The sequence below is a fragment of the Phocoena sinus genome, chromosome 16 (genome assembly GCF_008692025.1).
Source record: "Phocoena sinus isolate mPhoSin1 chromosome 16, mPhoSin1.pri, whole genome shotgun sequence".
NCBI classification, from domain to species: Eukaryota; Metazoa; Chordata; class Mammalia; order Artiodactyla; family Phocoenidae; genus Phocoena; species Phocoena sinus.
In genome coordinates this window covers 50,393,812-50,411,391 of record NC_045778.1, presented here as the reverse complement: position 1 = coordinate 50,411,391, position 17,580 = coordinate 50,393,812, and the positions used below count along the sequence as shown (strand labels likewise).

General features: G+C 37.1%; 1 protein-coding gene across 1 annotated transcript in view; it reads right to left on the bottom strand.

Annotated features, from left to right (window-relative positions):
* Positions 1 to 17,358, bottom strand: part of BTAF1 (B-TFIID TATA-box binding protein associated factor 1) — a 93,168-nt gene extending 75,810 nt beyond the window's left edge. The window contains exons 1-3 of the mRNA XM_032608293.1: positions 17,037 to 17,358; positions 4,894 to 5,017; positions 1,455 to 1,569 (exon numbers count right to left, since the gene is read on the bottom strand). Of these exons, the coding sequence (XP_032464184.1) occupies positions 1,455 to 1,569; positions 4,894 to 5,017; positions 17,037 to 17,050 (253 nt within the window). The 5' untranslated portion in view covers positions 17,051 to 17,358. The remainder of the gene's footprint in view (positions 1 to 1,454; positions 1,570 to 4,893; positions 5,018 to 17,036) is intronic.
* Between the last annotated feature and the right edge of the window lie 222 nt (positions 17,359 to 17,580).

The following is a 17,580-nucleotide window of genomic DNA, read 5'->3' as shown; positions in this document are numbered from 1 at the left end:
TGAAATACGTATGTTAAAAATCGTGCTCTCTGTTAAACAGTTAAAAAATACCAAGGCAGCTTATCATAGTGATAAATTGGAAAATAAACATATTCATAGAATATATTCATAAATAAAACTAGTGAGCATCATCATTCCCTATACCTGAGGAATATCTAGGATGTAAAGGAAGTACTCAATCAATAGGACTCTTTTCTCATAATATAAAGCAAATTACAATCTCCTGGCAAATCGCTAAAATTAAATATCCATCTGGGGTCTAAAACTATCTATAAAATGTTCCGTATTCCCCCAAAAAGGTTATGCCATTGTAAATTTTTAAATGTACTGTAATTGTTCACTGACTTAATAGTTTGTTTAACTGGCATTTGCATATAATTCATCTGTAACCTAAAGTATAATTGCTAAAGTGAAAGGGAACTGCTATGAATATCTTAAAGTTTTCTAATGATAACAAGTAACCTTACTATATATTTTAATGCTACTGTAACTACTTTAAAGTTTTTTTGGGGATTCTCTGGTGGTCCAGTGGGTAGGATTCCACACTTTCACTGCAGGAGTTGTGAATTCAATCCCTGGTCAGGGAACTAAGATCCCACAAGCCGCACAGCAAGGACAAAAAAAAATTTTTTTTTTTAAATGTGTTTTGAAAAGAATTTGAGTAATAGGCTGGAATGGAAAAGGTTGTTTTCTAAAACAAGTTATAACTTCTTCTGGTTACATATTTCTTTTGATGAGAGAAGACAAATTAACACAATCCCTCAAAATAATAGGTGAGGCAAATTAAAGCAAAAATTTTAGACGAGCTAAGACATATGATAAAAGTCATGTTATCAAAGTGACTTGAAAACGAAATGCATTTGCACCATATTAAATTCTCACTTAATTAAAATGTATACCTTTATCAATTTGTAAAAGCATACGTTCATTTTTAAATGTCATATATAATAGACAGTCAGAAAACAAGTAATTTCCACTAAAAGACATCTAAAAGACACATAAAAGAAACTAAACACTGACCCCTCCAAATATCCACACATAATCGTGCTTAAATTTAGTAAACAATTACACTATTTTCCCAGCAACAAGAATAAATAGACTGCTTCAAATATTTACATTGTATTGATTTCTTTTTTTAGAACATTAATCCTTGAGGGAAGTAATAATCTCTAAATCAAGCATACTGTAGAATAATTTAAAATATATGTGAGATAATGCAACTATACTCCAATAAAAATTAATTTAAAAAATAAAGAAAAATAAATAAAACATATATGAGAAAACATTGTTTGTCTAGTATGTTTTTTAAAACATGGTGAAAAATCACAGTATTCATTATTATTTCCTGACAAGACTGCACCTAAAAAGCATGAAAATTAAGTCCTTAAAAGTGAAATTACTAAAACATAAAATGTGTAGTTTTTATTGCAAACTACTTTTCCACTTAAAAGCACCTTGTTTGGTTCTTGGCATTGGATTCCATTCAGGTACATTTTTCACTATAGCTTCAACAGCTTGTCCTGCTGCAATCCGAGTATCCCAATTTGTACTCCTTAAATATATCAACACCTTAAAAAATTAAAAATTAAATAGTTATATAACAAAAAATATTGTTTGTTCAAAGTGGCCAAAACAGAATGCTTAAGTGCATTTTAAAAATAGCATAGTTTTTAACATACTAAAAAGCAAAGTGCATATTATTCATTAAGTCCCATTACTTAATACAAGAGTTATAAAACTAGTAGAAAAGATGAGTTCAGCAAGAGAGCAAGATGTAACATCAATATACAAAAATCAGCTGTATTTCTGTACACTTTCAACAATCTGAAAATGAAATTAAGAAAATAATCTCATTTATAATAGTATCAAAAAGTATAAAATACTTAATAAATTTAACAAAAAAAGTACAAGACTTGTATATTGAAGACTACAAAAAATTCAAAATACTACTGAAAGAAATTAAATAAGACCTAAATAAACACCTCATGTTCATGGATTGGAAGACTTAATATCGTTAAGATAGTATAATACCCCCTAAATTGAATACAGACTCAACACAATTCCTATCAAAATCCCAGCTGGCTTTTTTTCAGAAATTGACAAGTTAATCCTAAAATTTATGGAAATGTAAGGGACCCATAATCACCGAAAGAATCTTGAAAAAGAATAATAAAGTTGGCAGCCTCACACTTCTTGATTTCAAAACTTACTACAAAGCAACAATAATCAAGATCGCATTGTACTGGCAGAAGAACAGATACATAGATCAATGGAATAGAATTTAGAGTCCAAAAATAATACTATGTGTCTATGGTCAACAGATTTCAACAACAGTGCCAACACAATTCAATGGGAAAAAAGGTTTTTTTTCAGCAAATGGTACTAGAGCAACAAAATAATGACTTAAAATCCCTACCTCACACCAGACACAAAAACTAACTCAAAATAGGCCAGAAGCCTAAAAATAAGAGCTAAAACTATAAAACTGTTAGAAGAAAACATGGGGATCAACCTTTGTAAACTTGGGTTAGGCAAAGGTTTCTTAGATATGATCTCAAGAGCACACAAGTGATGTATTTAAAAAAAGAAAAAAAAGATAAATTCGGCCTCATTGAAATTAATAACTTTTGTGCTTCAAAGGATACCATCAAGAAAGTGAAAAGACAACCCACAGACTAGAAGAACATATTTGCAAACCCCATACCTGATAAGGGGCTTGTATCTAAAATATATAAAGAACTCCTACACCTCATTAATAAAAGAACAAATATCCCACTTAAAAATGGGCAAAGGATCTGGACAGGTCTCCAAAGAAGATACAGAAATGGTCAATAAAAAAATGAAAAGATGTTCAACATCATTAGTCATCAGGAAAATGCAAATCAAAACTACAATATCACTTCATACTCACTGGTACAGATATAAACAAAGTCAGTTAACAGTTAAGTGTTGGCAAGTATGTGGAGAAATCCAACCTCTCATACATGCTGTTGGCAATGTAATATGGTGGAGCCAGTTTGGAAAGCAGTCTGGCAGTTCCTCATAAAGTTAAATAAACACAGTTACCATATGACCCAGCAATTCTGCTCTCTGGTATACACCCATGTATGAAAACATACATCCACACAAAAACTTGCACACAAATTTTCATAGCAGCTTTATTCATAACAGGCCAAAAAGTGGAAACAACCAAAATGTCCATCAACTGATGAAGAGATAAATAAAATGTGCTATATCTATACAGCATTATCCATATCCATACAATGGAACAATATTTGGAACGATAAAAAAGAATGATAAACAAAACATGCTACAATATGAATGAACCCTAAAAATAATACTCTAAGTGAAAAAACCAATCACAAAAGGTCACACATTTATATAAAATGTTCAAAATAAGCAAATCTATAGACAGAGGGTAGATTAGGGGTTGCCTAGGACTGGCTATGGGAGGGGGAGTGATGGAGAGTGACTGGTAACAGGCATGAAGTTTCTTTTAGGGGTGACAGAAATGTTTTAAAATTAGATTGTAGTGATGGTTGCACATATCTGTGAATATGCTAAAAATCACTGAATTGTACACTTTATCTGGGTGAATTGTACGGTATGTAAATTATATTTCGATAAAGCTGTTTTTAAAAAAATAAAACCAAAGGCAATAGGAAAACACGAGGGCAGAGAGGGCATAGGAGGTCAGAAGGTGCTAAAAACAAACTTTGCCTCTTTTGGAATAACTTGATGGCAGCCATATGGTGGAGTCTGAGTTAAGAAGATTAAGAAGTTGAGAAGAAACCTTTTCTCAGTTCAGCACAAGTTAGTCTTGTTCATTGTTTCCAGTTTCAGCTCATTCAGTCCTCCATCTCTTCCCTTGGGATGAGAAAAAATGGGTATACCTCTCTATCCCCATTCACATGAGTATGGTATTGCCTCATACACACCCTTCTCCATTCTGAGAATATGGAGCCTGTAGATGTCAAATCACCACCTCTTCATCGACATCTTGGTTAGAAAGTTCTGATAGTATCTAAGTGGGGAGTGCATTGGAATGAGAATCGCTGTTAGCCTCTATGATAGGAACAACAGAGTGCAAGTTTGTGTATGATGACAAAGGGCTTAGAACTCCTACTCATAGGAAGCAGGGAGGGACAAATCAGAATGAAAGGATGAGATAAGACTGGTGGGAACAGGGATATATTGAGTCTTCCAATATCTGGGCTATCATAGTGCTTCCCACCTTATCCTCTATCCACCGCTCCCACCCCTCTAAACACAGATACAAAGCACTCCTGTTTTTACTTTGCATGCCAGAGAATTAAATACATGGAATTTGCTGCTTACTATCATACAGTCACACTTCTACAAGCCCACAGAGTTCAGTAAAAATAAAGCATTGCTTAGGGAAAGAACATGGGCTAGGATTATGAAAATACTTATCCACCAAAGCAGAAAGCCTCCACTTTCAAAGAGCTAATAACTAAGAATGTAACAACTAGCTTCTCATATATTTCCACCATTACCCATGAGTACTCATCCATTTGAAGACTGCCAACTAGTATAATTATTAGCTGCTAAGAACAAGTCAGACCACTAAAAAACTAGATTAACAACTTACTTTGTTACCAAATTGGATCAGATTCAAATTTGTGCCACAGGCCAAAGGTTCTATATTGTCAAACAAACTTGATGCAAAAAACAAAATATTTTAAACCTTGTGACAAACAAAAATAGCAAATATTTTAAAATATCTGGAGAAATATTGAGATATTTAATGGAATTTGAAGACCACAAAGTGTCACTAATAAGACAATTTCTTTCTCTACTTTTATGTTCCTGCCCATGGATAAATTTCTACAATTGTATTATACTAAAAGAAAAAAAAAAAAGAGTTCTTACTTTAGATAAGAGATTATTTAGCTCGTGGGGATGAAGCTTCACCACTTCTCCAAGTTGCTGTGCAGCAGCTTTTCTTGTAACTGGAGTAGTGCCAGTATCCAGTAAGATAAAAAGACGGTCAAGCCTAAAATAACAAAAATATAATGCTTATTCTGAAATGTTTCTTCATACGTATAAGTCTGAGTCAGTAAATGTACATATTAAGCACCTATGAAGAAAGATTTATGGTAGGGTCACAGGAGATAATCTAACCTCTACTCATAAGGAACTTGCTATGGAGGTGGAGTGAATGGGTAAGGCAAATACACAATTAGAATACAGGGTTCAATACAGGTATTGTACATGCATGGATACATACAATAAGACACATGTCAGAAAAGACGTACAAAGTGCTTTGAGGAGTGGGAATGGAGGCAACAAACACTACATCCCCAACTGTATAATACTGAGAAGGCTTTCTAAAAGAAATGGTGTATGAGCTGGACCTTAATGGTAGAAAAAAATTTCAATACTGGTGGAGATGAGGTGGTAAAAAGGAAAAGGGGGAGATACATCTGGAAGAGGGAATAAGAAGAGAACAGCAATAAAAGGAGACTATATTTAGGGCAGTGAGTAAAACAGCCTGGTTGTAATTCAGGGTACACTTAAGAGAACAGTGGAAGATACAGCTAATATTGTGGAGACCCTTGAATTACAGCTCAGCCATGAAAGTCTTGGGTCAAGAAAGTGATGGGACTGGAGCTATGCTTTAGAGAGATTAGTCTGGCAGCAGTGTGAAGCATGAAGTAAAATGGAAGGAAACTTTCAGAGAACTTTCACACCTGAACTACAATCTAAGACTAGAAAGAAGTTGGGGAAAACGCTGCAGAAGTAAAACACCACAGTATAGTAATTCCATGAAATGTCAAGGAAATGAAAGGATTCTGAGACTCTGAATTTTAGAAATGAAGATATCATTAAAAGATATGGAAATAACTAGTGGAAGAAATGTTATTGAGAAAAGATGACAAGTTTATTAGTGGCAGGGACAGGAAAGTTGGGGGAGACCAAAAAGGATAGTTGAAATAGAGATCTGACGTTCAGGAGAAATTCAAGACGAAAGGTATATAGATATATGAGTCATTCGTATAGAAGTGACCGATACAGCAATAAGATCTCTGAGGAAAGAGTTTGTAAAGATAAATAGCATAATGGGACAAATTCCAGAGCCACAGCCCCACGATTCAAATCCCAGTTCTGCCACTTATCCAACAAACAGTTTGGAATAAAACCACAATGCCTTATACCTGGAATAAGTGGGGAGAAATGGAAAACTGTGTCCCTTTGTTTCTGAGATACAGAAAAATCCTAAGATTTTAAAAAGGCAAAGAAACCAGTAACTACCACCAGCAGTCCACATGGTAGAAGATCTAGCCCTTCCACCACAGTACTCATCAGGCTCAATGAGGCAAATGGATGCCACAGGTAATGAAAGGAAGGCGGCTTCATATCCAGAATAAATGGGTACTTCAAGCAAGATGAAGGGTGAAAAGGTGCAAGGTTATATTAATTGTGCCCAATCCTATATGAGGGGAGATTTAGAGAATACACCTTTAAATGTCATCTAATGAGGAAAAGAAAGCAAGCAAGGTCCCAAAGTTAAGCATGAGCATTAAGTATTAATAAACTGCAGAGAGACTCGTATTTTACTTCTGGGATTATTTTTCTTTCACAAAGAGCTAAAAACTTAGAAAGCAAAGCTCTAAAAACCTTTTACGAGAAAATATAAAGCTATAAGGGGGCAAAATGAAATAAGCAGGGTTTTTCCTTTTCTTACTTTTTCTTTTCGAAGGGGTAGTATTTATAAAACTAGCCAGTCACTGATAAGCACAAAATCACTGTAACTGGTAAAAAATATATATATATAACTAAAATAGATCTTTTTCAGTCAAGAAGGCTAAGGGTACTATGAAAACTTTTCAACTGCTTCAGAACAAAACACTAAGAGGTGAGGTTCAAATTTTACAGTTAAGGGTATGTATAAGAAGGACATGTTTCAAGAAAAATATCTGAGGTAATTAAAGGCAGCAAAATAAAGGGGAAAAAAAGAGTAATACAACACATTTTTTGCTTCCAATATACTGAATGGCACACAGAGTGATTTTACAGAAATTATTTCTAAAAAACATGCAAAAATCAATTTATTTTATACACTGTGCATAGACACACCCCACCTTTTGACACAATATTTCTCCTTATCCATTCAAGGCTATCTAAATACTTGTCTTTACCCATTCATTCTTCAGGCCTTGCTACAGGATTTGATGAACAGTGACTCACAGATAATGGGACAAAAGGGAGAAAAAGAAATTTTCCTGACAGCTGGTTTTCTTAAAGTTCTAACACTAAGTCAGACCCCAAATCCCTTCCCCATAAAATGTCTTCCCTTATACATCCCATACATAACCCTAAGAATGCTCTTTGACGTATTTTCATCTTTATAACTGATTGTGATGTTAAAGTTACTGAAACTCTCTCAGAACCTTCACAACAAATAAATGCCTATTTCCATGACTCTGATTTTGAATGCCTCTGCTCAATGAAATTTGCAAAAAGAAATTTTAAATAATCTATAAACAACTTTCTATCAAGGCAAATATTCATTTTAAATCTATATTCTATGGCAGGCAAAATTATCAAAGATTAAATGTTTTATTATAAAAATTATGTCTTAGGTCAAATTTATGCAACAGTGGACTTATATTTGCATATGATGCATGCATTCTTTATAACAATATCGGGCTCTCTTGTATGTGTACAGTTCACATAAATCCAGGACTTTCTTACAGGAAAACAGTGGTAAAATGGAAAAACAAACTAGACTGGAAGTTAGGAGACAAAGCACTACTTTTGTCACTTGTTAGAAGACTTAGAGAAGCTCACTTAACCTCTTATTTTGTAGGGTTAAACTAGATTTAGCCATATTTTATAGCTTCACATCATTGTATTTGTTTTAATAGGTTTTTCTTCCCTTATACACCACAGTGTTTGTCATATCTTTGACTTACTTCATGCAAAGTTCCCTAGACTGCACCTCTGGAAAGACTTAAACTACTTCATAATTCCCTTTTTTTTTTTTTTGGCTATGCTGGGTCTTCGTTGCTTCACACGGGCTTTCTCTAGTTGCGGCAAGCAGGGCTACTCTTCGTTGTGGTGCGCGGGCACCTCACTGCAGTGGCTTCTCTTGTTGCAGAGCAAGAGCTCTAGGCACACGGGCTTCAGTAGTCATGGTGCGCGGGCTCAGTAGTTGCAGCACACGGGCTTAGTTGTCCTGCAGCATGTGGGATCTTCCAGACCAGGGATCGAACTCGTGTCCCCTGCATTGGCAGATGGATTCTTAACCACTGGACCACCAGGGAAGCCCCCATAATTCCTTTTTTGATGATGGAGTTTCTGCTTTTGTGACTAAAAGCAAAGCTGGCTGCAAAATGAACACTCTAAGGAAGTGACAATACTAACCTGTTTATAAATCCATGTGTAAAAAGTTAAAATAAAATTGATAGTTTTCCCCAATCATTTCCACTTACCTCAAGTCCCAGTTGCCATTCCCTATTCCTTAAAAAGGAATGGACTGAGTAGATCTCTAGATTATGGAACAAGAACTATCTTGTTCTCTACTCATTACCTCTAAAGGTCTTTACACTTAACCTCTTTCAATTTCAGATGAAAAGACAATCCTCACTCTTCTTCAAGACTTACATAAAGTCCCGCTATTTTTTTTTTTACCATCTCCTTCTACCCTCATTCAATTATCCTTTCTCCAGTATCTTAAATCACTGCCTTAGTAATCTATTCCCTTCTATCTTCAAATATCCAGAGGTCCATCTTTAATGAGAAGATAAACTGCTTGACTTCCATCTTCTAGAACACTTTCTTTTTGCTGCCAAGCATCTTGAACAAGTGCTTAAAATCACTTCTTTTATCTCCTCACCATACCCAATTTAATCCCTATAAATCAAGTTTCTATCCTTCTTTACTACTAAAATAGCACACCTGAAGGTCACCAATGAACTTCTAAGCCCCAAATCTAATGTTGTTGTGTTTTTTTGTAAATCCAATTTTCATGAATCTTCTATGACATGTGATTTCAGCAAGTACCCCATTCTTAAAATATTTTCCTTCCTAAGTTTTCACAACATTCTGTTACCCTGTTCTTCTCTGAACTCTTAATTCTTTCTGTGGTTTCCCTACTCTTAACACTCTTAATATGAACATTCTCCTAGATTCAATCCTTGGCTGCCCATCTCTCACCCATTTCTCCTGTAGGAAACTGTAATTTGTTTAAACTATAACACAGTAAAAATAATCCTCAAACCTAGCCCATCTGGGAGCTCCAGTGCCACACTTTCAACTGCCTGATGAGCATAACTCAATACTAATGTGATCTCATTGCTAAATTTACTTCCTAAAGCACTCTTTGATCAAATTATTACCTTACTCTAAAACTTTCAATGGCTCACCCTTACCTACCAGATAGCAATCAAAAACAAAAAAGTATCTCCCAAACAGGGTCCATTTTGGTTTCCACAATTTTGTCTACCCTGTTTCCGCTACTTGGAATGTCTTTCTTGGTCCAATTCTTCAGCTAGCTCCCACCCATCGAGGTTCAGTTCAAGTCCTTTACCTTCTTGAAACCAACTCAGACTACTATACTATCATATCCTCTTCTAAAATCCACAGGGATTCTCATCTTAAATAACCATTTTGGCATTTATTATGCATTTTTTGGCATTATACATTAATTTGTCACATGTTGTCTTATGCTCGTTAGGCTTCACCTTCTTCAATGATTCTTTTTTGTCCCCCACAATACTCTGCACAGTGTCTTTGCACAGTAGTCAAATATTTGTTGAATACTTGGTATTTACTGTAATTAAAATTATAGATAAAGAAAAGTTCAAGTTTCTTGGGACAGGTTTAAGCACCATTTTTAAGCAAAGAAAGAGGGTGTTATATTACAATTTTTTTTGCTTCCTTCAAGAAATATCCTTAATCTGTCATAGCTATATTACATAAAAACAAGTTATAAAAATAACAGAAGTGATGCTAAGGCAATGAATGTTTCAGTAAGTGAAAAGATGAACACAGCAGTACTTCAGCAATCTGAACATCATGGCAGTTACACTTGCTCCAAAGAGCAAGCGGAAAAAGACCGCACAGGAGGCACTGTATTCCTCCAATAACCTCTACCCTTCCTAAACTTTCCTTTAGTCCTCTGCTACCCAGCTTCATTAGAACCATATCCTGCTCAAAGACCTTCGACTCCTCTGTACCCTAATGCTGACTCTGCCTCACAACCACACAGTTCCTCCTGCTTTCTTCGAAGTCTTTTATCCCAATGCCATGTCATGTCAGCTCTGCTCCCTCACCAGCCAACTGCCCTGAAGGTAGCAGATCAGCTCACCCTCTCATCCAATTCCAGGCTTGTTTATTCTCACATCTCCCACCTTTTGATAGCCAAATTTGCCTCCCTGAATAGAGGAATGGGGACCCAAGAATGCTTCTTTAGTCCTCTTGACTCAAAGCCCCTTTTGGAGTTCTCCATTCCTCTCTCCAGGACAACAGATTAGATGCCACACAAAAGGAAGAACAAAGGGATGTGCAGACCAGGATCTCACAAGAGGGCAATCTGACCTATTACTCCAAGATAGCCAGCTATGAGGCAAGCAGGGTAAGCATCAGCGCCAGGCCACAATGGAAAAGGCTGGTATAATGAACTGGTAGGGGACAGGAAAGGGCATGAGACAGAGTCAGTATTATGTTGGAGGGCAGACAGGGCCCTTGATGAGGAAGAGGTCTGAAGGCTAGGTGATCAAAAGAAAAACGAAGTTAAAAGAAGGGCTGATTGAGGGAACACAGTACTTACCACGATACTTCTTTTGGCTAAACCTTATGTTGCATAACAGCTAATAGAAAAAAATGACATTCTTCATTCGCCGAAGGATAGACAGATGGAGGAGAAAGAGGTAACAGATGTCAAGCCGAATGGAAGGTACCAAAGACTGTAGACGAATAATTTTAATAAAACATAAGGCAATTATATTTGACAGTATCCACTGGTTATGAATCTACTGATGATGATAATCTGGCCCATTTTCAATTTGGATTTTAATTCACAGAAATAACTATAAAAGATATGATTCATGTTTATTTTACAAACCTGTGATTTCAGAAAACTGCTCTAAAGACTGCCTAGAGGGAAGAGGGAATGGGAAGACGTGTGTGGGATTAAGAGACACAAACTATGTACAAAATAAATAAGCAACAAGGATACATTGTACAGCACATAATAACTTTAAATGATGTATAATCTATAAAATACTGAATCACGACGTTGTACCCCTGAAACCAATATAATGTTGAAAATTAATTATACTTCAATTTAAAAAAAATGTTGTTAAAAAAAAAGACTGCCTAGAAAAAGGAAAGTACGTGGGAGTTTGTAGAGGTTATGCTGGCAACTGTGATCTAACTTCAGCTGTTCCCATTATGATAATTCATAAAGTAAAAATATAAAAAGAAATCATATGCATTTTGAACTATAAAATGTGTCCTAGATTACTACTTCATCATTAATAAACATATATATATTGCATTTCCACTCCTAAGCCATTTGAGGATGAAAAAAAAGTATAAGATATAACTTCCTCAATCTACTTCCAGTCTCAGTATTCTCAGAATAAATTTAATCACTCTGAAAATGTATGGAAGGTCTACTGGCAGAATACTTCACGCAGATGGCTTTGTAATCTTAACTAAAAGGGATTGGTCAGTGAAGTTTGTCCATTTTGTCATACATTTTTTACATTTACTATTTGAAGTTTTACTTTTCTGCGTTACTTAGGGAATAAGAAAATAAATAGCTGATATGAACACTGTACTTATTCCTACATAATATCATTAAGCAAGGAAGTTATGGTCAAAAGAAACAACTTCCAAGAAATTGTCTAGACTGATGTTTTAAAATGTATGCCTTCTAGTTCCTACTGTGGGTTATTTGAAACTATGTTAATGTTATGTTTTTTAAACAAGAAAGTAGATTAATTTGAAATACCACATAGGACACTAAGAACAAATATGAAGATGTGAAACCACACCAAAGCCAGGTGCAAGGGCAGGTGTGGCTAGATAATTTACATTCCCCCCACTCCCACTGTAGAACACAAACAAACTCCATGAGAATGGAAACTCCATTTTTGTTCTGTGCTGTATCTCCAGCACCTAGAACATAAAAAGCACTCTATAAATACTTGTTAAATGAGTGCTGAAAAAGGACAACCAAGTTGCGTTATGTCCTTCAGGCCATATTTTTTTCTAATCTCCGCCTCTTGCATGACTTTATCTTAAAGACAAAATCTAGGTTTTGCAGGAAAAATATCTGTGGTTTTAAAACTTCATTTGAAATTATACACTTTAAACCGGTGAATTTTGTTATGTGTGTAGTACTTTAAGAAATAAACTAAAACAGGGAGGAACTTACCACAGGGATTAAAATGGATACACATATAATGCCTCCTCCACCTTTCCTAGCTTTTTGTCCCTACATTTTTTAAATAACAAAATATTTGATACATTACAATTTACAACAGTGCCTTCTGTCAATCTTATAATGGATAGAAATTAGCAATGATGGAGGAATAGGTCTAGCAAACATAAGCAACCTGTGCTGTCCTATAGGTAAGATTATTTTAGCATTTTCCCTGTCAAGAGCAACGACCCACTGTAATTTGCCCCCGCATCATGAAACCTCCTTTTACTTGGCAGAACAGGCCATTGAAACAATGTTTCTCTGAAGTATCAGCAATGCACAGAGAGAATTATCAAAACGAGCAAAGTTCTGCTCACATGTAGCAATTTGTTTCTTCCAGAAGGGGTATGTTCCCTTTTTTCCCCTGAATCTTTTCTGAACACTGCATCATTTTTAAATGCAAAGAATATGTGTCACAGACTTAAGGCACGACTTCTAAAACAGTCAAGTCATAATTACCGTCTCGACATTTTAGACATGAACTTTACAGCAGAGATCACTCAGGAAAAATTCTCTAAATTATATTTTTACATTTTCTCTATATCATCAAGGAAAAACTAAGTTCATAATAGCTAATCAATGTATAACAACAGTCAATCAATTGTGGCATAAACAGGCAAAGGTATCAAAAACAATCTTTTTAAAAAATCTGTATTAAGCCATGGAACCCAACATCATCACACATTTCACCTACACCTTCTGTAATGAGCATGAGTTTTAACAACCCCTCTAAGGTTGCCTTTACTATTGGTGACTCAACCCCAACTAGATGACAGATAATACAGGGAGAGAGGCTCTTGTGAGCCTCTACAAAACAGTATTCAAAGATTTAACAATTATAATTCAAACTGTTTGCAAATAACACTGAAAGCCTGTAATATATACTAATTTGTTTTTTTGCTGAGGTTGATTTTATGGGAGCAAGTCAAGTAGCTAGTGAGTGAGCTTGGCTGACCTTCCAGTATTCACATCTTAAGGGCAACATTGTTCTCCTACATGTGTATGCTCTCTTTTATTTAGGGTCTAAAGGAGTCGTACATTTTTCAGTAGTATTTCACTGCATTTTACAGAGAAGTTCAAATGCTATCATTGTATTTGCAATTTTAGAGAGTCACAAAGGTTTTTTTCGGGGGGGGGGTGTTTGTTTGTGGCAAGATTTAACTCATCCATGGATCAAGAGTTGACCATACATTTCATGATCTGCTACATTCTTATAATTCAAAGTACATTAAAACTAGGCCTTTATAAAACTAAGTGGGGTCTAAAAATTTTGATTACACAAAATGCAGGGTTACATTATATCCAATTTGCATTATAAAAGACCATGTTATATAAACTTATAAAACTAGTTCTGGGGCTTCCCGGGTGGCGCAGTGGTTGAGAGTCCGCCTGTCGATGCAGGGGACACGGGATCGTGCCGGGTCTGGGAAGATCCCACATGCCGCAGAGCGGCTGGGCCCGTGAGCCATGGCCACTGAGTCTGCGTGTCCGGAGCCTGTGCTCCGCAACGGGAGAGGCCAAAACAGTGAGAGGCCTGCATACTGCAAAAAAAAAAAAAAAAAAAAAAAATCTAGTTCTGACAATGTTTATTATATTTTTAAAATTATAATTCTGGCTAATAGTCAAAGCTATAAAGTTTTTCTCCCTCAGGGAAAACTGTAAAACTCAGAAGCACTCATTGAAAAACACCAGAAATACTCTACTATATATAAATTACAGAAAAATCATGAGAGGAATTAAAACAAGAAACAAAAGCACTCATTTATTCCTTTTTTTTTTTAAATGTATTGAACACCTACCAGGAAGGAGGCACTTTCCTGGAGATAGAAAGATCAAAGACATTCCCTTCTCTCACAGAACTGATGCTCAAGCAGGGGAGAGAACAATTAAACAATCACTTACAAAGTATGATAAATATGACTGATAGGAGTACACATTGGTGCAAAGAGCTCAGATGAAGGAAAACCAGAGAAGGTCTCCCAAACAAAGTGACATATGTATAGGCTTAGGGTTTAGACCTAAAAACTAAGGTTGGAATTAGCCAGACTTGGGGGGAAGTGGGGGAGGTAGGAAAAATGTTCCAGAGATAAAGACTTGGAGGTGAGAACAGAGATTCAGAATGAAGGGGAGTGGAGAAGAGAGAGAGAGATGCAGAGAACCTGAGACAAAATGAAGCTTAAAAAGGTAAAGCAGGAACCAGATCACAAATGATCTGGTAAGATGTGTTGGTTACAGAATGTGGCCTTTATCTTAAGGCAACAGAAAACTAAAGGGTTTTTAGCAGAAAAAAGGCCATATTAAAATTAGCATATTAGCAAACAATAATATAACTGAAATGAAGAATAAATTAGAAAGAGATGCCATGGGAGGCAGGAAGAGCAGAGTGGCTGCCGTTACAGGTATCTCGGATTAGAGATGATGGTGGTATGGAGGAGGACTGTGGTAATTAGTATGGAAAGAAAAAGACTGGCCAGAGAAAGATTAGAAAGGTTGAACTGACAAGATTGGATGTGGGGACTAGCTAGACTGGGGGAAAGGAAGGGAGAACAAAGTCAAATATTATTCCTAGATTTCTGGATCTTGCAATCTGAACTTAATATTTCCCTTCTATTGGAAATACTTACAAGGTTCTAAAAACATTACAGTTTCTTTTCAGTTACACACATTGATATAAACAGTGCAAAAAATATTTTAGATTTGGTTCTAGCAAATATGATTTTTATCTCTTGAACCATCTTCCACCTTTTCTACAATAAAGTATTAAAATGAGTCTGTATTCCACACCAAAAGGAAATTTAGTTAATAAAGATAGGTGCTCAGTGCATGGAGAAGACCAGCTTGAAATTAAAGTTTGCTATCCAAAGTGAACCCTCAGATGAAAAAGTCAAGGACTGACAGTATCCCCAAACCAGAAAGTGTCTCAAAAGTGTCTTCTGTGAACCTATTATATTACCAAAATAAGCACAGGACTAGCTCTTTCATAAAACCATGACAGGCTTTCTTTTTACAGCAGAATTTGATAGAATTTTGGCAAGCTAAATAAAAAAGATCTATAGAAAAAAAGAGCACCACCCTTTGAAATCCTATGTCAAGAACAAAAAGCACTTGCTTTCAAAACTCACTCATTCATTCAGAAGTTTAGGTGCTCTAAACTTCTGTAAATAGATTAACATTGGCCAAGCAGATTAGGCGCTCTTTAATCTTTCATTTTGTCTCTATAAAACTATAACCAATACTGTGAACATATACCGTCTACTCAGGAACGAAATTTCAAGAGCTACTCATTCCCTTAAACGTTTTACCACCTTATAAACAGAATACCATATTAAGTTTGTATATCAATGTATTTATAAAGTATGTATTTATATATTCATATGGGGGTAACAAATTAGATGGTACACCTTTCTGTCTTTGCAAAAATTGAAAATACTACTTGTATACTCTCGAGGCGATTTTACATATCACAAAACAAGAATTTCCTCACATTGAACGGATTCAACTAATCTATGAAATAAAAATTAGATGCCCCACTACAGGTATCTTAGGAGCCCTTTCACCCAACTCCCATGGGTTTCTCCCATGCACTCTTTTATCAGTTATCTAGGGAGTCTGTGAGGGATGGGTTATCATTTCATTTGCAAAACAGGAATGTGTTCAGTTAACTATGAAAAATGAACAAAAACTATGTCTTCTGAACTATCATCATTTTCCCCTTTCAGTCTATGTGGCAGAAGGACCCATTTCTCACGAAAACTAACAGTAAACTTGGCGAATCCTGACTGCTATCAGAGGGACTACATACACACACACATGTCCACTAACTTCAAGCCTCTGACAAAATGTACTCTCCCCACTCTCTCATATTGGAGGAAAGGAGAACTTTCCTTCTATAGCTATACAAATCAATGTCTTGCTGGCCTTTCTACAGTTTCCTATCGATGGGCATCGCTTCAAACTAGTTTAAGACTCGCGATACATCTTTCACGCCTTAGGTGAGGAGGATGATGCTAATACAATAATTTGCTAAAGATTACAATGCTGACGACTGAATGTGTACTGTCAAACAAAGCGAAGAATTATACTGTAATGTAAGGAAAGAGTCCTCAGGAAAGAACATATCCCTAAAGCCGTAAACGCAAAATTTTAACATAATTAGAAGGCCACGTAGATAATATTCACTCAAAATCTCCCTGACTTCGACAGTTGCTACCAAGTTTTCCCGTGAAATGGAGGTTAGGGATCGGCCTTAAAATGCTCAGACAGAGAAGAGACTCTCCCAGAACTGAAAGGGGGAAGAGAAACCAGAGAAGAGAAACATGGTGAGGAAAGAGAAAAACTAGCCCTAACGCGCCAAAGGGTCTATTCAACAACAAAAAAGACATTTTTGAACCGATTTACGAAGGGTAACCCGATCCCAAACCCCCGCAGACCGAGGGGCGAACCGCGGAGTCTGGGGAGGAAGGCGCCCGAGCCCAGTGACAATAGGAACCGTTCCTTTCTAGGAGTGGGGGCTCCGAGAGGAGACCGTGCCTCGCCCGGGCCGCCTTCCCGTCCGCTCGGGAGAAGCTAGACCCACCTGGAAACCGCCATGGCCGGGGGCCGGCGGTTCGGAGCTCTCCGCGAGCGACGCGACGCGCTGCCGAGGCGCTAGTTTCCAGGGAGCGAAGCGGCGCAGGCCCAGGCCACGGAGCAGATAGGAGCGGCCGGTGCAGCGCAGGATGTCCCGGCGCGGACCCTCGGGCATCTGCCCCGCCGCCTACCAGAGCTCGTCCCTGCCGCGGCCCGGGAGCAGGGGTCTGAGACGGCGGCGGAGGCAGCACTCCGCCGACCCGCACGACTTCAAACCGGGTGCCCCCAACCCCGCTCTTTGCTGACGCAGGCGTCGACACGCCGGACTGAGCGTCAGCGCGCCGGAAGTGACGCCCGCTCACCGCCAGTGGCTCTGCTCCGCCGCTGAGTAGGAGTGTGAACCGTTACGGCCTGGCGGCGCGCGCCGCCAAAAAAAGCTGTCTTTGCTCATCTAGAGGGGGTCCGTAGTCTTCATACGAGGCGAGAGAGGAGAAATGAGTCCACTTATTTTCTAGGGAAGGAAAAGAAGCGATCTAGCCAAGGTTCTGGGA